Source organism: Protopterus annectens, chromosome 16.part0 (assembly GCF_019279795.1).
Source record: "Protopterus annectens isolate FY-2018-M chromosome 16.part0, PAN1.0, whole genome shotgun sequence".
NCBI lineage: Eukaryota > Metazoa > Chordata > Ceratodontiformes > Protopteridae > Protopterus > Protopterus annectens.
Window position 1 is genome coordinate 767,477,822 of NC_056750.1, and position 23,642 is coordinate 767,501,463.

General features: G+C 39.5%; 1 protein-coding gene across 1 annotated transcript in view; it reads left to right on the plus strand.

The window, feature by feature from the left end:
* Positions 1-21,871, plus strand: part of LOC122790835 (glutamate receptor ionotropic, NMDA 1-like) — a 61,416-nt gene extending 39,545 nt beyond the window's left edge. Inside the window, exon 3 of the mRNA XM_044058474.1 lies at positions 21,435-21,871. Coding sequence (XP_043914409.1) covers positions 21,435-21,503 — 69 coding nt within the window. The 3' untranslated portion in view covers positions 21,504-21,871. The remainder of the gene's footprint in view (positions 1-21,434) is intronic.
* Positions 21,872-23,642: the final 1,771 nt, after the last annotated feature.

Sequence of the window (23,642 nt, forward strand, 5' to 3'; positions counted from 1 at the left end):
AGTAAATCCGGTCTGCAGGGAAGCTGTGGAAATTGTCATTGGCCATATTGAAAAGAAGGGAGAAAGTACAGTTGTGTAAAATCTTGCCATAACAGTAGATGTCCTTCCCTTAACTGGTGTAGTATTCCTTACTAAAAGGTTCCTCTGTTAAGGCTAGCCAATGCCCAGCCAGTATACCAAAGCCTTCGGTTTTTCAAGGACATCATACATCACAAGTATGCTCCACTCATGTCATAGGGCATAAAGGTGACATATGGATCTACATACCTCAGAAATGAGCAGCCCCAGGAGGGACAACAGTCCAAAGGGGAAAAGGAGGAACATGTGCATCCAGAAAGGAAAGGCAGTAGAGAAAAGGGGGGGTAAGAGTGAATACTGCAACAGTGAAGGGTAGAACATCTACTGTTATGGTAAGATTTTACACAACTGTACTATGTCCTTCCATATCACTGTTGCAGTATTCTTTACTGAAGAGAGAGTACAAAAGTTCAAGAAGAAACTTTAGAAGAAGAGGAATTCCCAGCTGTGCCCTCAAGAAAATCATGCAAGATCGTTCTAGCAAATCCAGTTATATCTCGGGAAACCAAATCCAATTTGTAATGCTTAGTAAAGGTATGGACAGAAGTCCAAGTAACAGCCTCAGGGATGGAATTGGTATCCAATCCTTTGAAAAAAGCACCAGACGAAGCCACAACCCTGGTAGAATTAGCCTTTACAGAAGCAGAAAGCTTTTCTCATGAAAGGAATAACAAAAAAATAAGTGTCCTTGCAGATCCATAAAGAAATAATTTGCTTAGAAACAGCCAAACCTATAGATCTAGGATGAAAAGAAAAAAAAAAAACTTGCTTAGACTTGCAAATGGCTTTAGTCTTATCCAAATATTATCAAAGCTGTATATGCAAATGCAAGGTGTGGAGAACCTTCTTGCTGGCAGACTGTGGAGAAGGGAAAAAAGTGAGCAAATTAATATACTCATTAAGAGATAATTCATTAACAAACTTAGGCATAAAAGAAGGATTAATATGAAGAGACACCATGTCCCTATGAACAACTAAAAAAGAAGGGGCATCCATAAGGCCCAGACACCCTCCTAGCTGAAGTGCCTAAAAAATAATATATTTCTATGTACAATGCAGCAAGGAAGCTGAAGCTGCAAGCTCAAAAAGAACCAGAGTTAATTTTTTAAGAACAGATGTAAGGTTCCAGGAAGGAGGACTAGGCTTCTTGGGAAGCCCAATATGAAGGACATATTTAATAAATTGTTTGACAGCCAGATAAGCAGAAATAGCTGAAAAGTGAGCTTAAAATGAAGGGTATGCCAACCCAGCATGGAGCCATTCACACAAATAAGAGAACCAGAGGAACCTCCACATAAAATGGATCCTGATTACAAGAAAGGCACTGGACAGAAAATCTCTTCCATTTGGACAAATAAGATTTCCTGGTAATGAATTTCCTGGCCTCCTGAAGAACCCAAAGCACACCCTCAGAGTAAAAGATGTCTAAAAGGGATCAAAACCCTATCACCCACAGTGTCAGTTGAAGAGTAGAAGTGAGGATAGATGAGAGACCCCTTGTCTTGTGTAGTAGATCCACATTGAGTTAACTTGTGGTGATTATCCTTGACCAGATGCAGAAGAGGAGGGAAGCAATGCTGCATGGGCCAAAGGAGTCACCAACAAGATGCTGGGGGAGTCCTGTTCTGTCTTGAGCAGGACCCTTAGTATGAGAGGAAGGTGAGGGAAGGCATAGAAAAACATCCCCTTTCAAGAAAGAGAGGGCCTCCACCTTCCAAGCCAGAGGACATGGGACTCTGGTACAAAAAAGAGAGGAAGTTGTCTTTTCAGAGGGTATGCAATAAGATCTACCAGAGGAGTATTCCACTGGTGGACAATGTCAAAAACACACAGGTTCATAGGTAGGTACTAGGCTATCAGCCCAAGGGCCTAAAGTTCATAGGTTCATAGGTTCATAGGTTCATACTAGGCTATCTGCCCGAGGGCATTTACAAGCCTAGCCCATAGTTTTGTGGCTTATGCCACCCCTTTAGTATGGGGAACTATACCCATTATTTTGCTGTGCCTCTGTCGAGCAGTGACACTGAGGTAATCCCTGGGGTATATCTGCGATCTCCCATCCATTGGTCAAGATTTCTCTTGAACAAGGCCAGCGAGGTGCTCTGCCTCACATATACCGGGATTTTATTCCACAGCATATAGGGAGTCTTTGGGTGATGAATCTATCCCTCCAGCACGTCCTATTAATAGCCGTGTCGAGGTTTAAGTCTCCGCCTTGTGGCTCTGACGGATCTAGATTTTTTGAGGTGAAGCATATTCATCAAATCTGGGTTTGACATGGCCTTGTATGTTAGGCAAAGGTCACCTCTGAGCAAGCGTGGCGACTGCATAGAGCTGGAGTTCTTTCAGTCGGGCAGCATAGGACAGATGTTTGAGACCCTTTATCCTTTTGGTGAGGAACTTTTGTAGCCTCTCCAGCTGCTGCAAGTGTCGGGTCAGATACATTCCGAATGGGGCATTGTACTCAATCATTGGTCTGATGAGTGATGAGTATAGGGAGACTATGACCTCCCTTGATCTAGATGAGAATCCCTTCATGATAAGGTGGGCAATGTAGAAGGTCTTCCTAACTACTTTAGCTACATGGGTGTCGAATGACAGACTACTATCAACCTGGGTCCCCAGGTCCCTGATAACTTCTTCTGTGCTCAGTGGATTGCCACCTATTTGGTAGCTAGGGGTAACCTTGTTTTTCCCGAAGGGTATGACTATGCATTTTTTGGCATTTAACTTTAGGCCATGGCTCTGGCACCAGTTATCCGTTTCTGTGAGACCCTTCTGAAGGATATCTGTGTCAGATGTGTTTTCTACTATGGCGCCCAGTTTGCAGTCATCTGCAAACTTTGTCAGCCATAACCTTCCTGTGTTTGCTTGTACTTCGGAAAAGTAGATGCCAAACAAGAGTGGGCCCAGGACTGAGCCCTGTGGTACACCACTTGTGACAGGCTTTGAGTCTAACATGGCGCCAGCAACTCTGACCCTGTGGGTTCTGTCACTCAGCCAGTTTGCAACCCATCTTGTGATGTATGGGTTAACATTTAAGCTGATGAGTTTTTCAATGATACCCGAGTGGGGTATTGTATCGAAGGCCTTCGCCAGATCGAGGTAGGCTGTATGGACTGCCTTTCCCTCATCAATGGCTTTGGTGACTGTTTTGAAAAAGTCAACCAAGTTTAGAAGGCATGATCTGCCTTTGACAAAGCCAAACTGGGATGGATCCAAAGTCTGCAAATTCCCTATGTCTTTATTTATGAGGTCCATTATGATCCTCTCCATGGCTTTGCAGATAAGGCTTGTCAAGCTAATGGGCCGGTAATTTCCAGGGTCGGTGGAGGCACCGCCTTTGTGAAGTGGGACCACAGTTGCAGTGCGCCACTCCCTGGGTACGTATCCAGAGGTAAGACTATGATTAAACAGCTGTCCTAGCTGTGGGTTTAATTCCTCGTTGAGTTCGTGGAGCACACAGCCGGGGACACCATCAGGTCCCATGGATGCTGTGTTTTTTGCTTTGGAGAGAGCAGTTCTCACTTGGGCGTTGGAGATGTTTGGGGGGCTGCAATCGCTTGGAATAGATATCTCTCCTTTTGGGGGGGGGGGGGGAGTTTGCACTGAACCTGTCAGCCAGTATATGTTGGCAATGTCTGTAGGATCAGTAATCTTCACATCATTTTGAACTAGTTCTGAGCATATCTGGGAGTTTCCTCCCAGGTTTCTAACATAGCTAAAGAAGGCCTTATGATTGTCTTTTGAGTCTTTAGCTATTTTTCTCTCAAAATTTGCTTTGGATGATTTTATGAGAGCTCTTAGTTTTTTACTTATAGTGATCAAGGGTGTCTTACCTTTTAAGGATTTTGCTCTATCTTGTAGTAGCTTCCTCCTTTTGTTGTAGAGTTTGTTTATGGCTGGGGTCCACCAGACTGGACGCTTGCCTTTGGTACAAAGAGTCTTTGTTTTGCTTGGGATTGCCTTATCCATGCAGTCCTGCAGGTGCTGGTAGAAGGCATTTGTAAGTGATTCAGCGGCTTGAGTACTGTTTTCCGCTCGGGGCCTTAAAGGAGACCACACTAGTCTAGAAGTATGAAGTCGGCTTTCGAGAAGTTCTTTACTGTGGTCTTTTTTATTTCAGGTGGGGGTGGGATGAGGACCTCCAGCGAGATTAGTTTGTGATCTGATCTCACCAGTGAGGGGTATACTTCTGGTGTTGAACATTGTGCTCCCATGTTCGTGATTATGAGATCAAGTATGTTTTCTCCTCTTGTGGGGATGGTGGCTAGTTGTTCCATGGCATTTGAGTTTATGAATTCCAGGAACTTTTGGGCTAGGGTGTTTGGGCTTGAGTAGTGTTCCCAGTCTATATTAGGGTAATTGAAGTCACCTAGTATGATGGTGTTTGGTGATACATTTATCCCCTCTAGTGTTTTCAGGAAGGCCATGTGAGGTTCCTGAGTTTGTGAGGGTGGCCTGTAACATGCTACAATTTGCAGAGCAGTCTTGCCTATGGTTAATTGCACATGGATGGTCTCTGATGCATCGTGCGTTGCCACCAGTCTTGAGGTGTGGGTTTCCTTGATGAATATGGATACCCCCCCTCCTTTCTTGGTATTGTCCGGATTTTGGGGCCGGAACGCATGATAAGAGGTAAAACCTGATAGTGCTGGGGTGCTCTCAGGAGCCTTGAACCAGGTTTCTGTCACTGCACAGACATCGATGTTCTCCATACTGAGAAGGGCCTCGAGTGCGTGCATTTTGAGATTTAGACTTCTGGCATTGAGCAGCATTACCCTTAGTTTTTTTCCTTTTTTGTGTTCTAGGGTGGTAGGTTTAGAATTTGAGCCTTGCCTAAAAAAGGCACTATGGGGGTGGCAAGAGCCTTTGCCAATATCTGGAATCCCAGGGGTGACAGGTGCAAGCCGTCCCTTGCGAAGCAGCGTGGCTTGTCCAGCATGTCATCCCAGGCAGACAGACATTGGATCCCCTTTGAATGACACCAGAGTTTAAGCCAATTGTTAAAGCTGATCATCTTATCTCTGTATTGTGGCATCATTCTTGGTGAAGGTTCCCTGGCTTACCCTACCCAAGAAAGTTATTTTCCTGTGCCCCTGTTAAGCAGAGCCACAGAGGTGATCTCTGGGGTGTATTTCCTATTTCCCATCTACTCATCAAGATTTTTCTTGGAGTGTGCTAATGAAAAACTTTGCTTGACATAGATGGGTAGCTTGTTCCAGAGTATGGGATGTCTCTGGAGCAGGAATCTATCCCTCCAGCATGTCTTGTTTATTGTGGTGACAAGGTTTAGGTCCCTAGAGTGTGTAGCTCAGAGGGATTGGGATTTCTTTAGGTGTAGCATGTCCAACAGCTCTGGGTGTGACATAGCTTTATATGTTAGGCAGAGATCACCTCGGAGTAGGCGATATGCTACAGAGTAAAGCTGGAGTTTTTTGAGACAGTCAATGTAGGGCATCTGTTTGAGACGAGTAATCCTTTTTGTGAGGTACTTCTGTGGCCTTTCCAGCTGCTGCAGATGTTTTGTGAGGATCATTCCAAAAGGGGCTCGCTCTATATCATCTCTATAAATCATCCAGTCATAAGTCTGTGTTATGGACCTGTTCAGAGAGTCTGCCACAATGTTCTGTTCTGACGGAATATAAACAGCCTGAAGAGTCATCCAATACTGGACAGAAGAGCTCTCAACTTTTACCAACAGAATTTGGAACAAAGTAAAAAAAATAACTAAAGAAAAGGCATTATATTAGAAATTCTCAAAATGATTTCCAATTTTAGGAGGAATAGAACAAAACTTTGAGAAACATCAAGGGGTGTCATACAAAATAGGGATAGTTGAGAGGTCTGCTGGACAGCCAGATCTCAAAATTGAAGATCTAATCTGCACACGAGGAGACCGTGTCCCCCCTTGCTTGTTGTTGTACCACATCACTGTGGTATTGCCTAAGATTTTGAGAGGCCCTGGAAGAAAAAGAGTATTGAAGGCCTGATGAGCAAGGAGGAAGCTGCCATCTCCTTGATGTTGATATGATCCACTCTCTGATGAAGGTGCCAAAGACCTTGAACATTTAGAGAGCAAAAAAGAGCACCCACTCCATGTCTGAGGCATCCAAAAAAAAAGTTCCTGAGAGGAGACTGGGGGCTGAAAGGAAGCCCTGGGTTGAGAGACAGCTGATGAATCCACCACTGAAGCTCTAATTTGAGGCATGGAAGGATAGGAGCTAAAAAGTCCAAAAAATGAAACTGAAGCAAAACTGACTTTAGGAACCACTGTAGTTTCCCCATATGCAGCCTGGCTAGAGGAAAAATAGGGATGGTGGAAGCCATGTAACCCAGAGCCCTTAGAAACTCCCTGCAGCAACCAAGACCTGAGGAAGAAGGGATTGAAAAAAGGTAATTAGAGCCAGACCCTTGGATGGTGGGAGGAAAGTCAGCACAGGAATGGTCTGGAGCCTGCACCCAAGAAAAACATGATCCTGAGAAGCAGTCAGGAAGGATTTCTGGAAATTTATTGTAAATCCTAGCCTTTGCAAGAGGCAAATAGCATAGTAGAGGTGCTAAATCAAGGGGAGGAGGCCTTAATGAGCAAGTCATCCAGTTAAGAAAAGATTTGTATCCCTGACATCTTGCAAAAGGCAAATACAGGAGCGAGGCATTTGGTGAAGCCCTTGGGCCAGTAGAAAGGCCAAAGACAAAGCAGACAACTGAAAATCCAAGTAAGAAACAGACAAAAGCAAATACTTCCTTGTAATTGAGATGAATAGGGATGTTAAGATAGGTATACTTGAGATCCAGACAGACCAAGAAGGCCTGAGAAAGAAGAGGAGGAAACAGGGTCTGAAGGCACAGCATATGAAGAGAAGGGATATTCAGAAGTGTTGAGCTGAGAAAGATCCAGAATCGGCCTCCTGATGCCTTCTTTCCTGGTAACCAAAACCATCCTGGAATAAAACCCTTCCCCCTTTGAAGAGCAGAAACTGCTTGGATGGTCCCTTGAGATAAAAGACCCTGAAGTACATCCTGAAAAAAAAGAGCAGCTGTTCCTGAGGAGGTTCAGTAATACCTAGAAAAGGAGAAAGGGATTTCCACACCATGAAGTATCCCTGATGGATGATGGACAGAACCAGAGAATCCTGAGTGATCTTTAACCAGTTGAGAAGTGAGAGAGGGAAATACAAAGAGACAATGGAACCTAGCCACGGAAGAAGATAGTCAGACAGAACCTGGTTTATCTGGAAAAGGAGGTTTCTGAGTAGATTTAGCAGAAGGAGCCTGTCTAGAACTATCTGTGGGCGGAGGGTGAGATGGTCTACATAAAAAGGCAGACTTAGAAGCATAATTCCTCTGAAATATGGGAACAGGGGAAACAAAACTGTGTTTTAATTCCTGCAAGGCCTTGCCCTTCTCCTGCAGGAACTTAAAGCTCATCAGCTTCAGAACCAAATCAAGACTTATTGTCAAGAGGAGTATCCATCAGCTTGGCCTTAATATAATCAGGCAAAGGTTGAAGATGAAGCAAAGAATAATGTTTTTAATACAGAACAAAAGGGCTCTAGAAATATCAGCTGCATCATAACTACATTTAATAGAATGGAGAGTCACTTGAGAAGAGGAGCCCAACAAAGAGAAGGCCAAAACCTTCCCTTCACAGTAAGGAAGGCCAGAAATAACTTGAAAGGCCTGAGAAAGAAGAGCCAAAACATACCAGGTCATATGGGACTGATAATTAATGCCCCGAAAGGTTAGGGTAGCAGCAGTATAGACCTTTTTACCCAGCCATTCCATGGCCCTGCTGTCCTTGTCAGAAGAAGGCAATTTAGTAGAAGGCAATAGTTTGGAAGGTTTGTCAGGAGAGACAGACAAAGCACAGGGGTCAGCAGAAGGACATTTATAAAGAAACTTACGGACATCAGGCACCTTATAAAAACTTACAGGTTTCTTAGGGGCTGGAAGCTAGGAATCAGGAGCCTGAGAAACTGCTGAAAAAGTGTAACATGGCAGCTAAGACCGGAGGGACAGCAGAGGGCTTAGGGGGCTCCATCTGGAGGAGTTCATAATACCTCTTTTGGATGTCAGAAATCCAAGTACAGTTCCATTTAAAGAGGTCCATCATACAAAAGATAGTATCCCCACAAATTAATTCCTCAAAAAGGAGAGGTCAGGACTAATGGTGTCCTCCTCCTCACAGCCATAGTCCAATGGAGAAGGAATCCAAGAGAAGTAAGCCAAGGACTCTTCACTAGAGTCCAACTCCTCATCAGAAGTGTCCTGCTCTCTAGTCCTCTTAAAAGCAGCAGATGACCGAGGGGGGACAGGAACTCACTGGGGAGGCTTTCAACACCATGAGTGCATTAAACAACCCCCCTGTAAAATCTTGCCATTCACGCTGAGGATCCTTAGGAGCAGGGGAAATATGTTTTGTTTTCTACTCCTTTTTGAAAGAGACATCATCCCAAAAGATCTTAGGAGGTTCAGAGCCTTGCCAAGAATGTAGTGGGAATCTCCTCTTGTACAAGAATCTGTGGAACACCCCTTGTTTCATCGGAAATGATCAGCCAAGGTTCCCCCCCAACATCCTCAATGTCCATCTGCAGAGCCTCAGAGGACATGGGAGAAGCCAGATCCATGCCGGCCTCAAACCCTCATGGCAGAGGAATCCAACGGAACAACTGGATGATCCTCCAGGCCTTCACCAGCCTCAAGAGAGCTGTCCAGGGAGGTGGTACAGCAGCTGAATCTGACCTGTTTTGGTCTTCTTGACATATATCTGACCCTTGGTATGGGACAATTCTGCCAATGCATCCTTTTCCAGCAACTTACATTGGTTCTTTAGATAGATAGACAAGGAAGAGACACAACTATGACGGGTCTTAGTGACAAACACATGACAAATCGAGCACAAAGTATGGTCATGAGAAGCACCCAAACAAAACAAACACAGCTCATGATGGTCCTTATGGGGAATCTGTCAATTACACTGACATTTTCCCTTTCTGGATGACATGTAAACTTGTAACCAAAAGATAAAATATGATAAGAAGAAAAACCTAATGGGGCACTTATCTGAAATTGGCTTGGTGACCAACACAAAAGGAGCATTCAAACTGATGATCAAAGATGGTGTTCAGACTGGCAGCAAAGTTCTGCAACATGTACATCACCTTTATTTCCTATGCTGTGAGAAAGAAGCATGTGTGTGATATACAGCATCCTTGAAAAACCTCAGGCTTTGATATACTGGCCAGATATTGGGCTACCCTTAGCAGGGGATCCCTTTAGAAAGAATACTGCAAGTGATATGGAAGGACATCCACTGTTGTCGTGGCTAAAACAGTCTCATCACCACAGTTTTTGGAAAGTCCTTCTGGGTCTTTAGAAGACCCCTAAAAAACAGTGGAAAGGGAGGAAAAGAAACATTTCCATCTATGATCATGAGAAAAGATACATCTGCCAGTCCTGACTGCAAGAAATCCTGGAGTAGAATCTCTTTAGTTGTCTGTTCTGAGAAGAGGCAAGCAGATCTACTTAAAGTGTTCCCCTCAGTCAAATTAAACATTAGAAGATCTCAGGATGAAGTCTGTGTGTGTGCGTGTGTGCGTGTGTGGGTGGGTGGGGGGGGGGGACTCTATCAGTTTTGCCGTAATGGAATATATGATGCCTGAAGAGTCAGACTGAGATGAGTTGCTACCTCTCAGGCTAATATAGCCAGTTTGCAAAAAAAAAAGATAGGATCTGTTACCCCCCTCCCCATTTATATACCATATTACTGTGGTGTTATCTGTGTATACCTGCAGAGGTCTTGGGAACCAGTGATGCTTCAAGGCCTTCAAAGAACTGATAACAGCTAACATTTCATTATGTGCTTCAATTTGTGTACTGGGTCCCACAGAGCTTGTAACTTTACCACTTTTGAAACCCCTCACCATGCCAAGTCTGAAGCATCTGTGGTGCCTGATTGCAGGGGGGGGGGGTCAGAAGGGAGAATGGATGGCCTGGATTGCCAAGCTATCTGGTCCACCCACCATCCAGTCAACCTCTTTACAAATCATAGAATTGTAATCTAGAAAGTCAAAGGTTGTAGGTGCTGAATCAAGACTGATCTGGGATATGACCGTTTTTCTCACATGCAGTCTGGCAAATAGCAGCATGAATAGTATCAGTGCCATATACCCTAGAATCCTGAGAATATCCCTTGATGTAGGCTGATAAAGTTAAGACAAACTGTTGATATAGCTATTTTTGCCTGGAGAAGAATGACTTGGCCTTGGGAAGAGCCTAACATCCTAGGAAAATCATTCTGTGAGATGGGATGAGAGAAGACTTCTTCAAAATGATTTGAAAAACACAGAGTTGCACAGAAATTGGTGAACATTTGGTAGAGACTGACACCTGGAAAAAGTCTACAAAGATATGACAATCATCCAGATATGGAAGGATATGAATACCTGGTTGTATGCAATAAGCAATGACTAGAGCCAGGCATTTTGAGAAGAGTAGAGTTTAAAGGGTAAAAGAGACACCTGATCATGTGACTTGCTTGGCTATGGAAATGAGATGTAGGCATTCATTAGGTCCAGCTTTACCATGAAAGCTTGAAGAGAAATCAAAGTCACAAGATTTTGAAGTGATAACACTGGAATCTTGACAAAGATTTAGGGCAGAAAGATCCAGCACTGGCCTTCAAGATCATTCTGTTTGGGCACTAGAAATATCATTAAATAATAACCTTTGCTGAGGATATCAACAGGCAATGATTCTATGACTCTCTGAGACCACATGTTTTGCAGAATGGAAGGAACAAGAGAAATCTGGTTCCCTGGACAAGGTGGAATCCCCTGAAAAGGAGGAAGGGATTCCCATTACTAAGAGTATCCTTAACAAGCATAGAAAGTTCCAAACTGTCTCAGGCTATGCAATGCCAGAAGAGAAGATGAAGTCTAGGGATCACATACAGATTGCCAGGAAGGGCTAATGTGGAGCCTGAACAAGTGGACAGTCAAGCTGACTGGGTGGGCTATCCTTGAAATATAGAGGCTTTTCCTTTCTTTGACAACTCCTTTCTATGGTTTGTTTAAACCCAAATTGTTGGTGCCTTCCTGCTTAAACCATTCATTAAAAAAGGAGCTGAGAATGGGGAGGGAAAATACTTGTTTTGAAAAAGGAACAATGTCAAATCTGAGTCACTCATTGACAACCACTACTGCCTGCAGAGGATGAGGCTATCCCCTCATCTTTAGTGGCCTTGAGGCTACACCAACAAGATTGGGAGTACAAGATGGGTAGTATGAGGAACAACCATTGGCCAAAGAAGTGTTGTTCCCCACCAGCTGATGCAAATTAGGATCCAGTCTGCCCCTTGAGGGTTCCTTTTTTCTTGTGTTCCAGGGAAGATGCCACCACAGTGTCAGACTTTTGCTGCTGCATCAGTATGCTGGGAAAGGGGCCCAAATTATAGGTAGTGAAGCCTTGTGGAGTCTGTAAGAACAGCACAGGAAATGTCGTTCTGAGGTAAATAAACCACTGAAAGTCCCCCAAAAGCATAATATCCTGTCCCAAAGAGCCAAAACCTTGATACAAATGACAGTTTTCAGTATTAAAAAAAACACAAAAGGACAACATAACTCTTATTACAGTGCGTTAATAGCCTAGGTCATTTTGTTTCAAAGTAAAAGAAAAAACTGACAGAAAGTACAAGTTCTTCACATAAAATTAGGTACAATAGGGGTATAATAGGAAGGCTTTCCCCAATAGGTTCCATAGGTAAGCTACCAGGCTAGCTGCCCTTATGGGTCATTTAACCCCTAGACAATTTCCCTGAAAGGTGAGACTCAAACCTTGTACCTTGTGTCTGTGAACTAAACACCTCAACCATTATGTCAGCCCTCCTAACTTACCCTCCCAGGTCTCACAGAATCACTAGCAGACTGACAAACACAAGTGTTCATTTTAGCAGTAAAAAAACAAAAAAGCTCTGAAGTATTTTGGTGCTCTAAATGTCTTTTATAGGAAGCACCTTGAGAACTCGTGAAAGATGGGTGCAGGACCCAAATAGCTTAGGCTACTGCAGCAGTGATGCATGTATTAAATTTGAATAACTAGAATATGCTTATTTTGTTTTTTGGAAGCATCTTGGACTTGCAGATATTTTAAATCTGCTTCAAATGTACTTTTCTTCAGAAGGGTCAAAGCTTATGCACATGACCACACAAAGATATTAACTGCTGCATGTATGTATACCTAACTCTTCACATACTCACAAAACAAACAGTTGTGGAGCTAATGTTTTCTGAACTAGGACATGTGATGCCAATTGCATATGATATACGAACTGCTACAATGAAATAATTTTTCCAATGAAAACATAATTACCATTAAACATCCTGTGTAAGTTCCAAAGGGTTTGAAACAAAATTGGAGGAATATGTACCTCAATGATGCAGATGTATATTGTAAAATGCTTCTTTTCTCACAATTCTGCTACTAATATGAACATTGTTTTAGTCAGCTACGCTGTCTGCAGGTTGGAATAGTTCTTGTCATAATGAAATATCTGCCTTCGATTTTATATTGATCGCAAGAATAAATGAATAAGTAAAGGAAAACCATGCAGAGCTTCACACGGGCACATGATAGCTATAATGTATGTGATTTTGAGCATTCTGTCCCTGTGTGGGGAGAGTCTCATGCAGGAACCACTATGCTGTTAATAAAGTTAAACTGCCTGACTTCATAATGCAAGCAGTGTACATTTCTTCTAGTTTATTGTGCAAACCATTGTGGGCTGCTACACAGCCCTGGCAAGGTGAAATTACAACATCATCTCTGCTCACCTGAACAATGGTTTGTGTCATTTTGAGTCATAGCTTTGTCCAAGGGATATCATCTTATCTCCAGAGATCTATGCATTTAATTAAAGAAAAGTAAATGCATCTGGTTTTGTTTTGCCATTCAGTTACTGAACCAGCATGTGTCTTTCTTTCTTATAGGAGTTTGATAGTTTTCTTGGACTGAAACTGGTTCAACTGACTGAATGCCCTCTGCTTTTTGAGTCTGAGCTGCACATGCAGGTTGTATAAATACAGATTTCGCACAGCTACACCCCAGAGTGAAAACATTCAGGGCTTCTGACACCCACATCTATGTCGCAAAAGTCACTAAAGTGTCCCTTGATCACACTTTCCCATTACCACCAGAGCTGTTCTTTTAAAGAAATTTTATATATTGCCCTATCCCATCCAATTTCATCTTATTTTGGCTCCTGTGTCTTAAATAACACTATACATATATGTAAACGTAGCAGAAATTAATTTATTTGGTTCTTCTTTCCACATTTAGTCATATCTCTCAATTCTACAGAATGGCCAGATATTTGTCTCATAATGTTTGTTCTGTTCCTCATAAAATTGGTAGTTTTCTAACAAATCCCTGTGGATTAAAGTCACTATGTAATTATAGAAATTTTAGTTTCATACACACTAATGCAAAACCTAGCAACTAAGTTAATAAAAGTAATATTTTAAGACCTGTCCTTGATTTTAAGATTTTGCTCCCCCATTATTTCTGGGTTTGTTGAGAATTGTTATGTTAAGAGGTTGAGAGGATTGCTAGCGAACTGAAAAGAGAAAGAACAGCAATGTTTTAGCAAGCTGCAGTATAGCCTTATTTACAGATAATTATATCATGAAACTGAAATCACTAAACTAAAACTCAGAATATTTTACTTCAAAATATCCAAAAAAAAAAATTCAAAGCACAAAACATTAACTCATACTGAATCACAAAATAATAGTTCTGTCCAACTAAAAATATGCAATATCATACACTCTGACTCAAAAACATAGATAAAAATGTTCTCAGCACTGCTATACTGTTAAGGAAAGAGTTTTAGTAATGTATATGGTTAAGATTAAGGACAGGATCCCCCTACCCACCTTATGCATATGTGCTAACCCGAACCATGCCTGGGCTCCTAATCTTATCCCAGACATTACTTTGCTAAAAATCCTTTCGTAACAATACCATCACTCAAGATAAAAGGACACAAACACTACCAAACATACAAATCAGTAAACGTGTTCCCTTATCCTAATTTGTGGACACTCGCACATATAAACCCCAACCACTATAACCTTTTCAGTCAAACATTCATTTTCCTACACACTTCTACTTACAAACACTATAAAGATGAGCATCCACTCAAATGTGCTTTCAATATTTTACCATAAATGTGTGTGTGTGTATACACTAAATACTCCAGCACATGAGCATGCATGTGCACACATGGTTCTCTTCCTGACTACAGTGCAGTCTGTCCAGAATCAGCATGTAATCACAATGTCATTATGAGTCTTTGACAAACTCTAGCTTCCTTTTACACATCAGAGTAATCCTAGACACATTAAGAAAAGATGAACTGGGAGTCATCTTGTAGTCATGGGTGCATTGTGTTTTTATATAGTTACTTATATACATACCGGTAAAAGCACGCACACTTACGCACTCATTTATGTATTCCCATTAGGAACAGCACAGGCACTGCCATCTTCTGCTTTATAATCCTCAGATAATGTGTATCTCTCTCTCAGGAAGCAGAGGTGTTTAAATTGTCATTTTGTCTTTCTCACTGAGCTAATGTATTATTTTGATAACGACATCATGCATATCACTACAAAACAATGTTCTACATAATAACAGTGTATTACCAATTGGCTAAGTTTCAAAGTCTTAAGTTAAATTGTTGTGATTTTGGGATAAGTCTTAGAATATGGTAAATTTAGAACTAAACGACATGATGGTGAAGTCATTTCATTCCATTCATCCTGCTTTAGCTTCTGTATGCGCTTGTGTGCAAATACAATTAATCACATACACATGGTCTTAGAACCTGTGGGATAAATGTATGCTTTTCCTCCCTAGAAGTATATCATGAACACTTTGTACCTGATTTTTAGTTATCATTCTTTATTAGTTCACAGCAGCTTCATTATGACATCATAAAACAATTGCTTGGCTTACTTAGCTTTTTTCTATTATGTTAAAAGTGTGAGATTGCATTTCTGCACCATTGAATTGTGAATTCATGTGATCAGAATATTCATCAAATTTCCTTTTTTCTTCAAATGCAGCCCTGCTCATGAATTTGAATGGACTTCTTTGTTACCAGAAATACAGATTCAGGCAGATTTATCAGCATGACCACTTAGGAGAGCATAGTGTCAGGCATATTAATTCATGCAGATTGCTGAGTACTGTCTGTGGCATGCTTAACACACATACAGAAAAATAAGAGACCCATATGACTGCGTTACATTTGTATACTCTACTTTGTCATGCATCAGACAATGTGTTTATTCTAAGTGCACAGTGAAATATTTTGCACAGGGTGCATTTTATTAAAAAAAATCAGAAGAATAACTGGTAAATAATGTAAATTCGATCTTGCATAAGCCTGTCAAAACCTGTTCCAAAAAACAACTCAAGTAAAAAATAAATTTAACACACACTGAAAACTGAAATAAACAGGAACATAATACAAAAAAAATCCACTAACAGAAAAAGCAAATATCAAATATTTAAAGGTCTGAAAACAAATACTTTAAGAAGGTGAAATAGCACAAATTAGATATACATACACCTGGAAGATGAAGTAATGAGCCTAAAAATATGAGTGTGGGAGTTAGAGAAAGTTCTCCAAAAAACAAGTGTTATATATATAATTATTTAAATGCCATCTGCAGTTGAAAATATTCAATGGATCAAAGCTCATTTGTGCATTTCTCTACGTATAGGCTGTATCAACAAATTGTACAAGATAGTCCAGTAACAGATGGGGTACAGATGCATGTTTGTTCGTTAATGATATTCTATGACGTGAGAATTAACAGCGACAAACAGTAACATGCATAAACAGGGAAAGGGGCATCCATTATGACATACTTAACTTTGTGGTTTGTTGAATAAACATGTGTATAGCAGAACTGTAGGTCATATAGAATTTATAAAGAAAAGAATTTACAACTCAGAAATGTATTTCATGTTAATAATGTTAACAGCATACTAATCTGCTGATAGTCCCTGAAGGTAGGATGATTCAGACAAGAAGTTTCCGTCCTAAAACACTGGCAGCTTTTTAGCTTTAGTTTAAACCTTTAAAGGCACCTTAGACAGATGCACAGTTAAAAGAAATATAAATTCTGTTATTACATCAAAATGAAAACTACTACGTCATTTTTATGGATAAACAAACGTATAAACCAAACAAGTTTTCAGAGTACACAAACCCTTCCTTGGGACCAAACACGTTTCAAATATTTCAGCCTCTTTTTTACGTGCAACTTATTTTACTGGCATGTTAAAAGCATTATGACCATTATTATTTTAGTGAGACATCACTACTCTCAGGAGAGGCTACACCTTCTTACAAGCAGCATACTTTACCTCTGGTCCTACCAAGGTTTGATACATTTTATTGCCAGAGTACTAGCTAAAAATTGTAAATATTTAACATGAGAAATATAGACTTTGTTCTTGATAGGACCAATTTATCCACACAAATTAAAATCATATTGATAACAGACACATGTGGGATTCTGACCAGTTACAGAGAATATATTTATACATTTGTTTACTGGGCAATCCCACCAGAGAAATGTTTACTTTCAGAGGTAACATGAAGCACTGTCTCGTCAAGTGACTTGCTCATAGTCACACAGTAGACAAATAGAGGCAGAAGGAATCAAACTCTATACCCACAACTACAGGAAGCAGCTTAACAGCTACTGCATACAGAAGTACAAATATTTAAACAACCTAAAAACACAGACAGAAAATATTTTGTCACACATTTAATAATGCAGCAACAGTCTTCGAGAAATATCCCAGGCTTATAGCTCAATTTAAATTTTTTTTTATAAAACTATGCATGTGTATTCCCCTTTTGCCCTTCAACAGAAAAACAGTTCACTGTATATACTTGCAAATTGCAAGAATACAGCCAACTGGGACAATTCCAAACAGGCGTGATCTGATCGGTAATAAGTTGAACAAAGCATATTTGTAGATTCTTATGTTCTTGCACAGTCAGTACTCTCTCTGCAATCATCACAATGACCAAGCACAGCAGCAAACAGTAAATGACAGCTTCCTGTGCAGAAATGCAATTGCTACTCAAAAGCTTTACTTTCACACTCAGATGAGAATCTCATAATGTCAGGCATGTCACTTTGTGCAAAACGCTGAAACAGAAAGGCATGCCACATAGTGAGAAGCTACAGTATCGCAGTTAAAGGCATTATTTTCCACTTGAAAATCTTAGTCCTTCAAAGGAGAACATACAAAGTGGAAATGTATGTTTAAGGATTAAAATATTACATTTACTGGATGATTTCAACTTCAGTCATGTTAAGGGTAGAAACAACTGAACAATTAATTTAATATTTCCACATCATGGAATACATAGCATGTTTAAAATGTAGCATGCAATAACAGATAAAGAATGTATAGTCTGCAATCAGCTAAAAAGAGAGACAAATTAATATGACTGTTTATGCAGTATATTAGTAACTTGTTACATCAGCTATTTGGCTAAAGAAGCTGAATATCTCCACTGTTTGCAACATCCTCTTAAGACAGACTTTCAGTGCCATAGCGAGGCAGAATATGCGCTTGAACTAGCTTTAGAATAAACTTTATTGAACTGGATGAAGTTGGTCTCTTTCACAGCCAGATCTGTAATCTATTACTGCTTTATTTCCAGTAGATAGTCTGGCACTTAAAAATAGATAAACCAGGATTATTTCAGCAGATTTACCCTACATATTAGAAAATAATTATACATATATAAATATATTTATTTTAGGATAGAAAAAGTGGTAGCGCAGAGACTGACCCTAAAAAGAAAGGTTCCTTTAGGTCCATCACTTCCACCCTGGCTTCCAGCTTCAAGAGACGTAGGTCCTCCAAAGATACGGTAAGGAGAAGAAGCAAATTCTGCCCTCTCTTTCTTTCTTTTTCCTCTATCTTACCATCCCATCAATAATCAAGCACCCATCCAGATGCTATATCATGACATGCAGTACCATAGCCTGTGTCCGTCACTCATTTACTGTACATAAGCACTTAGTGTTAACTCATGAGGACTCGGAAGGAGTTTGTCTGTAGTTCATCCTGGTTTATTTTTTCACTGCAGTGCTATTTGCGTTCACCACTGCAGACATTCACTGTCAGATTTTTTTTTCTGTTTTTTTTTTTAAATGGTTGTCAGTCCATGTATAATGTTCCATGATGTTCAGTTCAGGTGTCAAGAAAAAGATGGGTGCTTATATATGTGCCACATTTTATAAATGTATATTTCTGTTTGTAAGTTATGGTATTTTTAATTAAATTAATGGTGTGTATGCACAATTTGTAACTAGTACATTTAATTTGGAAAATAAGTTAATGGAAATGACCGTTTCTATTTATTAATACAATGCAACATTATATCACTTAAACTGAAACTTAGTGATATACATTGATTAAGCACACATAAATCTTTCAGCCACACAAGGAAAATCACAGGCAAGATGAAAATAAAACAGCCATTCACACAATGTACAAAAGCAGCAAATTGTGATGTTAGGTGATACAGAATTCAGTAGTATGCCTGCATCTTAAGTTTTAACACAAGCCAAGATTACAGGTTGAAAGGATTGGAATGCTAAAATATTCTGGAATATCCAAGAGCTATTTTTCTATGTGATATGAGACTATGCCCTTGAATGGCTACTCAGTGGCTTTGGGAAGACTGTCCTAGCAGTGGTTACCATCCAGTATGGTATATTCAACGCCAACACTCCCTGTGTTCAACTAGTTTGCTAGCCTGGGTCATTAGAGATGTGGAAAGTGAGGAGAACATTGTTTTTAAATAACTACCAGTTTGCTTAGCTTGTTTACTATTTATTGCCACATGAGAACTTTGTCACTGTTTAGCACAGAAGCCACAGGGAAACATCTTGTTGGGTTATTTACATATTCTAAATGCAGGTTGAACAAAATTTTCTTTCCCTTTTCTTACTGGGGGAAGGTCTCTCTGGTTACATCACATACTGATTACTCAAGTCAGTGATTTAGAGCAGAAAAGGATATAGCTGCCTGGATTTGAATTCATGATACCATGAAGGAACAGCCACGCAAGTGATGGAAAGGTGAAAAAAAATTAAATGAATCAAATTAAGAAAGAAAACCAGAACATTTTTCAGAATAATTTACTGAATAATAAAAAGAGTTAGCTCTGTACTGATCCCATGTTCGAAACAAAACTGATTGCAGCTTAGCTGTTTTGTTTTCAGTTCTTAACAGATAAGGGGTGGTATTTGTAATATGAAAGAAAATTTAACAGTTATAAAATAAATGTGATATTTGTCATTACTAAAATCAGTGAATGTACATGAATACCACAATATATGCAATGCTTGCAATAAACTTCAGTATATCAGTCAGTCCCTGATTCATTGTTCAAAAGCTAGTAACATTTCAAGCAAACTACATTCACTTTAAATAAATACCACATTTGGTGAGTTAAACTGGAATAAAAACACAGATCAATACTGCGTGAATCCAGAAACAGTGGATTAGAATATTAACAGAAGCAGCTACAACAAGGACAGAACAAAACTGAACAGCATAAAGATATAAATAATTTGGATACGGCTGCAAAGATCTACAATGGTTCCCATTGTAATTCCTTATAGATCTCCCCGCATAAAGTGGTTACATTCCAGCTCTGCATATGAAGCATCACAGGTCTCAGTTAAAGTCCTGTAGACCTCCCAAGATAACTATCTAAACTGATTACAGGACAGCTCTTTGATGGTTAAACAGGAAAATTTGCTATTTGAAAATAATACAAGACCAACTTTTCATGGCTGAAGATTACAGCAGTCTAAGTGAACCATAGTGACTAATGTAAAAGATTGTGAAGGGCTTCAGACATGGTGTCTACAGATGAGTTAGAAAGCCTACCCACAGCGTTAATGTAAATTGATAGTGTAGGGAAATGTCGCTAATTATAAATAAAATTACAGTTTCATGGGTAACAACTTGCACAATGTACTTTTCAATTGCAAAGCAATAAATGCTATTTTATATGCTTTGGTATGAAAAAACAAGTGAAAATCACTAAAGGAAAGGTTTCACATACACAACACCCCTACCTATTCAGATTCAGCAGCTCTGTTTTGAATAAAGGTGGAATTTTATTTAAAAGACATATTATGAAGCAATGATATACTCATCAACCCCAGGTAATCTATGGATTATGATGGTGGTGCCAGTACAGTGCAGTGCCAGAAGCATAACTGCTTTGGCCACTGCATTGTAAAATGCAGTGACTTGGACAGTAGCCATCCCCTAAAAGAATATTTGAGCTTGAGCAAAACGTTACTTTCCTGCCATTCAACAGTTCTTCTGGAAACCTAATCCAGGAGAGTTTCCCATAACATTTTTAGAAGACCTGTACTTCTTTCAACAGACAGGTGGATTTTCTTTGCATTACTGGTTCTGTTTTCCCATAAACCATTTTAAGTGGTAAGGACCATAACAGCAGTTTTCCTAATTTGAATTACTTAAAGTAGATTATATCATAACAGATTAGAGTTCATTAGCAGCATTTATGTAGCATTGCTGGACACATGCAAATGAACATATCCGTGGATAGCTAAAAAAAATGAAAAAACTGTTGGAAAGCAAAATCAGGACCCTTTAACAACTCAGAAGTGTGTGTGTCTGGGATACTGTACTACAGATGGGGAAACAGTAAATCCTGGCAACCGGAGAGTAGTCTATGCCATTATTTTCACTATAGGAGAATAAATACACTGGCTTTAAAGTGTACTACCACAATGTGTCCAGAGAGAAGGCAGAAGATAACTTAAGCAAAAGGGACTTGGTAGAGTGCACTTTGATAATTGGGGACATATATGGGACAATTACGGGCATGGAACCAGAAAAGGGAAATAAAGGCATTGGCCTATATTACATGTTCAAATAATTGTACAACCCCTGAACCATCTTCTGTCCTAACACTTAACTGTATAATTTGATGTGATGAAGTTTACCCTCCCCCCACAGAAAAACAAGCAACAAATAAAAAGTTAGTAATTTGGAGTGAAATGAGGTAAGATGTTTGACTAAGATGTAAAACTTTCTTTTCAAAGCCCTCAAACTTTGTGCTTCTTAGTTTTTAAATATAGAATACGAAAGAACAACAAAAAGATAACAAATGCAGATAGCTGATGAATGTCTGTCACATTAAATGTAATCTAGAAGATGATTATTTACTTTGTCTGATTTCTTTTTTTTTATATATTTTACAGCAGTATCAACCATCAGATTTAGCGGGACAGTTAAACCTGCCAGACCCTTCTGTTAGCACTGTGGTCTGAAGCTATGTGGTGCGATTAATGGACAGCCACAGTGGTTAACAGGATGTGCGAGATTAGACTGGATGGCTAAGCTGGTGCAAAGGATGCCCGCTCAGTTCTGCAACATCAGCAGCAGCATTCACCTTTTCCAGAAAACCTCTTTCTCTCTTCTTTACACTCCACCTGTCACCTGACATGTAAAACAGTGTTGAGTGGGTCTGAAAGAATGCAAGTTGAGCTCTCACTACTTTGCCAAGCACTAACGTGAAGTACAATAAGTAGTCCTGATGTCAAGCAAGTCTGAAAATTACTAAGTGGAAGAAAGCAAGTGACAAACTCAGTTGTATGAATGTTAACTGTCCTGAAAGAGACATGCATCAGTATATATATATATATATATATATATATATATATATATATATATATATATATATATATATATATAATACACACACACACACACACACACACACATATATATATATATATATATATATATATATATATATATATATAAATAAATAAAAGAGCTGAATGTCCCTGAAGACATTCCCACCAAGCTGTTTTCTTAACATCCTTCCACAAACAGACTGATTACTTAAAGTTGTCATCAGTATGTGCTTAAAATTCAGTAGGACTATTAATCATTTGTATAAAGCAATCTGCCTCAAAAGACAGGTGTTGCTGTGAGAGCTTTTACTACGTGCACATATCTCAAAACATAGTGTTATAATCGGGCTCTGTTTGCCTATGTACGTAGAACAGCAGAGGATATTATAGTGAGTTATTGTCTAGGGAAAAAAAATTGTCTTTGTAATTGAAAATTTGGATTTAACAACTGTTAATTTAGTGTGAATATTTGATATAAGTAGTAATTTTGCCGCCATTAATGTGATACTATTACCGACTATCTCTGTGAAGGCTTGTTTTACACATGCACAAAATGTCAATTTAGTTGCAATACGAATGCTTTCAAACGTTAATAGGAGTTTGACTGGACTACATTCTAGCAGGTTACAATCAATAAAACTGTGCTTTTTGTTTGTGCTCATTTGCTGCCAAGAAATTTCAAAAGCATTTATAGACACTATTTTGTAGCAGAACAGTACAGAGACTACACTGTGTAACTGAAGTACTAAGTAGCACGTTTCAAAAGCATTAATGAGTTTACAAAATATTCATTCTTTAAGAAAACATTTCTGAGTAAAGTTATGGTGAGTTACAGGCATCCTCTTCAATTAACATAACAAATTATAAGATCCTAGCAAGTTGTAGAAGAAAACGTATTATTCCTCTGAGAAACAAGGTTATCAATGAACTTACCCAACCTTCTTTCAAAGGTGTGTACAAACAAGACGTTACAATGAGAAACTGAAGATGTAGCATCGGGGTTAATATTAGGACATATCTTTTTATGCAGATGGTGACATAACTATAAACTAATTTTCCTGCAATTATAAAGCTGAAAGCATAAGAAGGAAAGTAATGCTAGTAGAGTGTGTACTGAGTAAGGTTGTAACGGAAAGATAAGCAGTGTGTCAGGAGGTAGGGAACAGTATTTAGGCCAGGTGGTCTTTATTTGGCAGTGGATTCTATGCTTTCTTGGTTCTGTGCTATGATTTGAAACATTGTCAAATCCATTTATCTTCTAGTGCAAAAATAACCAAAATGAGACAGGAAGGAAAAAGTACAGTTTACTGCTTGTTCAAGAGAAATGTTTATGTAATGATATAGGAGATATGAGGTGTACTTTGGCTCTAGATTGTAACTGTTGAAGTAACACCCCAACCCCATGTGTAAAAATGGGATAAAAGGGCTGTGGATGGATGAAATATAAATGTAGTAACTATGTGACATTCTACCAATGTAGCTATTAACAGCAGATGTAATCTTACACAGAAACCACAGATTCACAGTAACATAGCAGCTGAAGATAAGAATGAAGGAAATATCCATTAGTTATACTTTTCCAAAAAGAAACCAGACAAGCTGCCATTGTATTGGGTTTACAGGAATATAAGTAATCTACTGCAGAAATCTAAACTGCTACAGTGTGGTGTTTTCTGCATGAGTCATGTGACCTACTGTGACATGGGGGTTACTGCCATGAATCATATGACCTGTTGCACCACTGAGTTACTAACTATACAAATGTGTAGT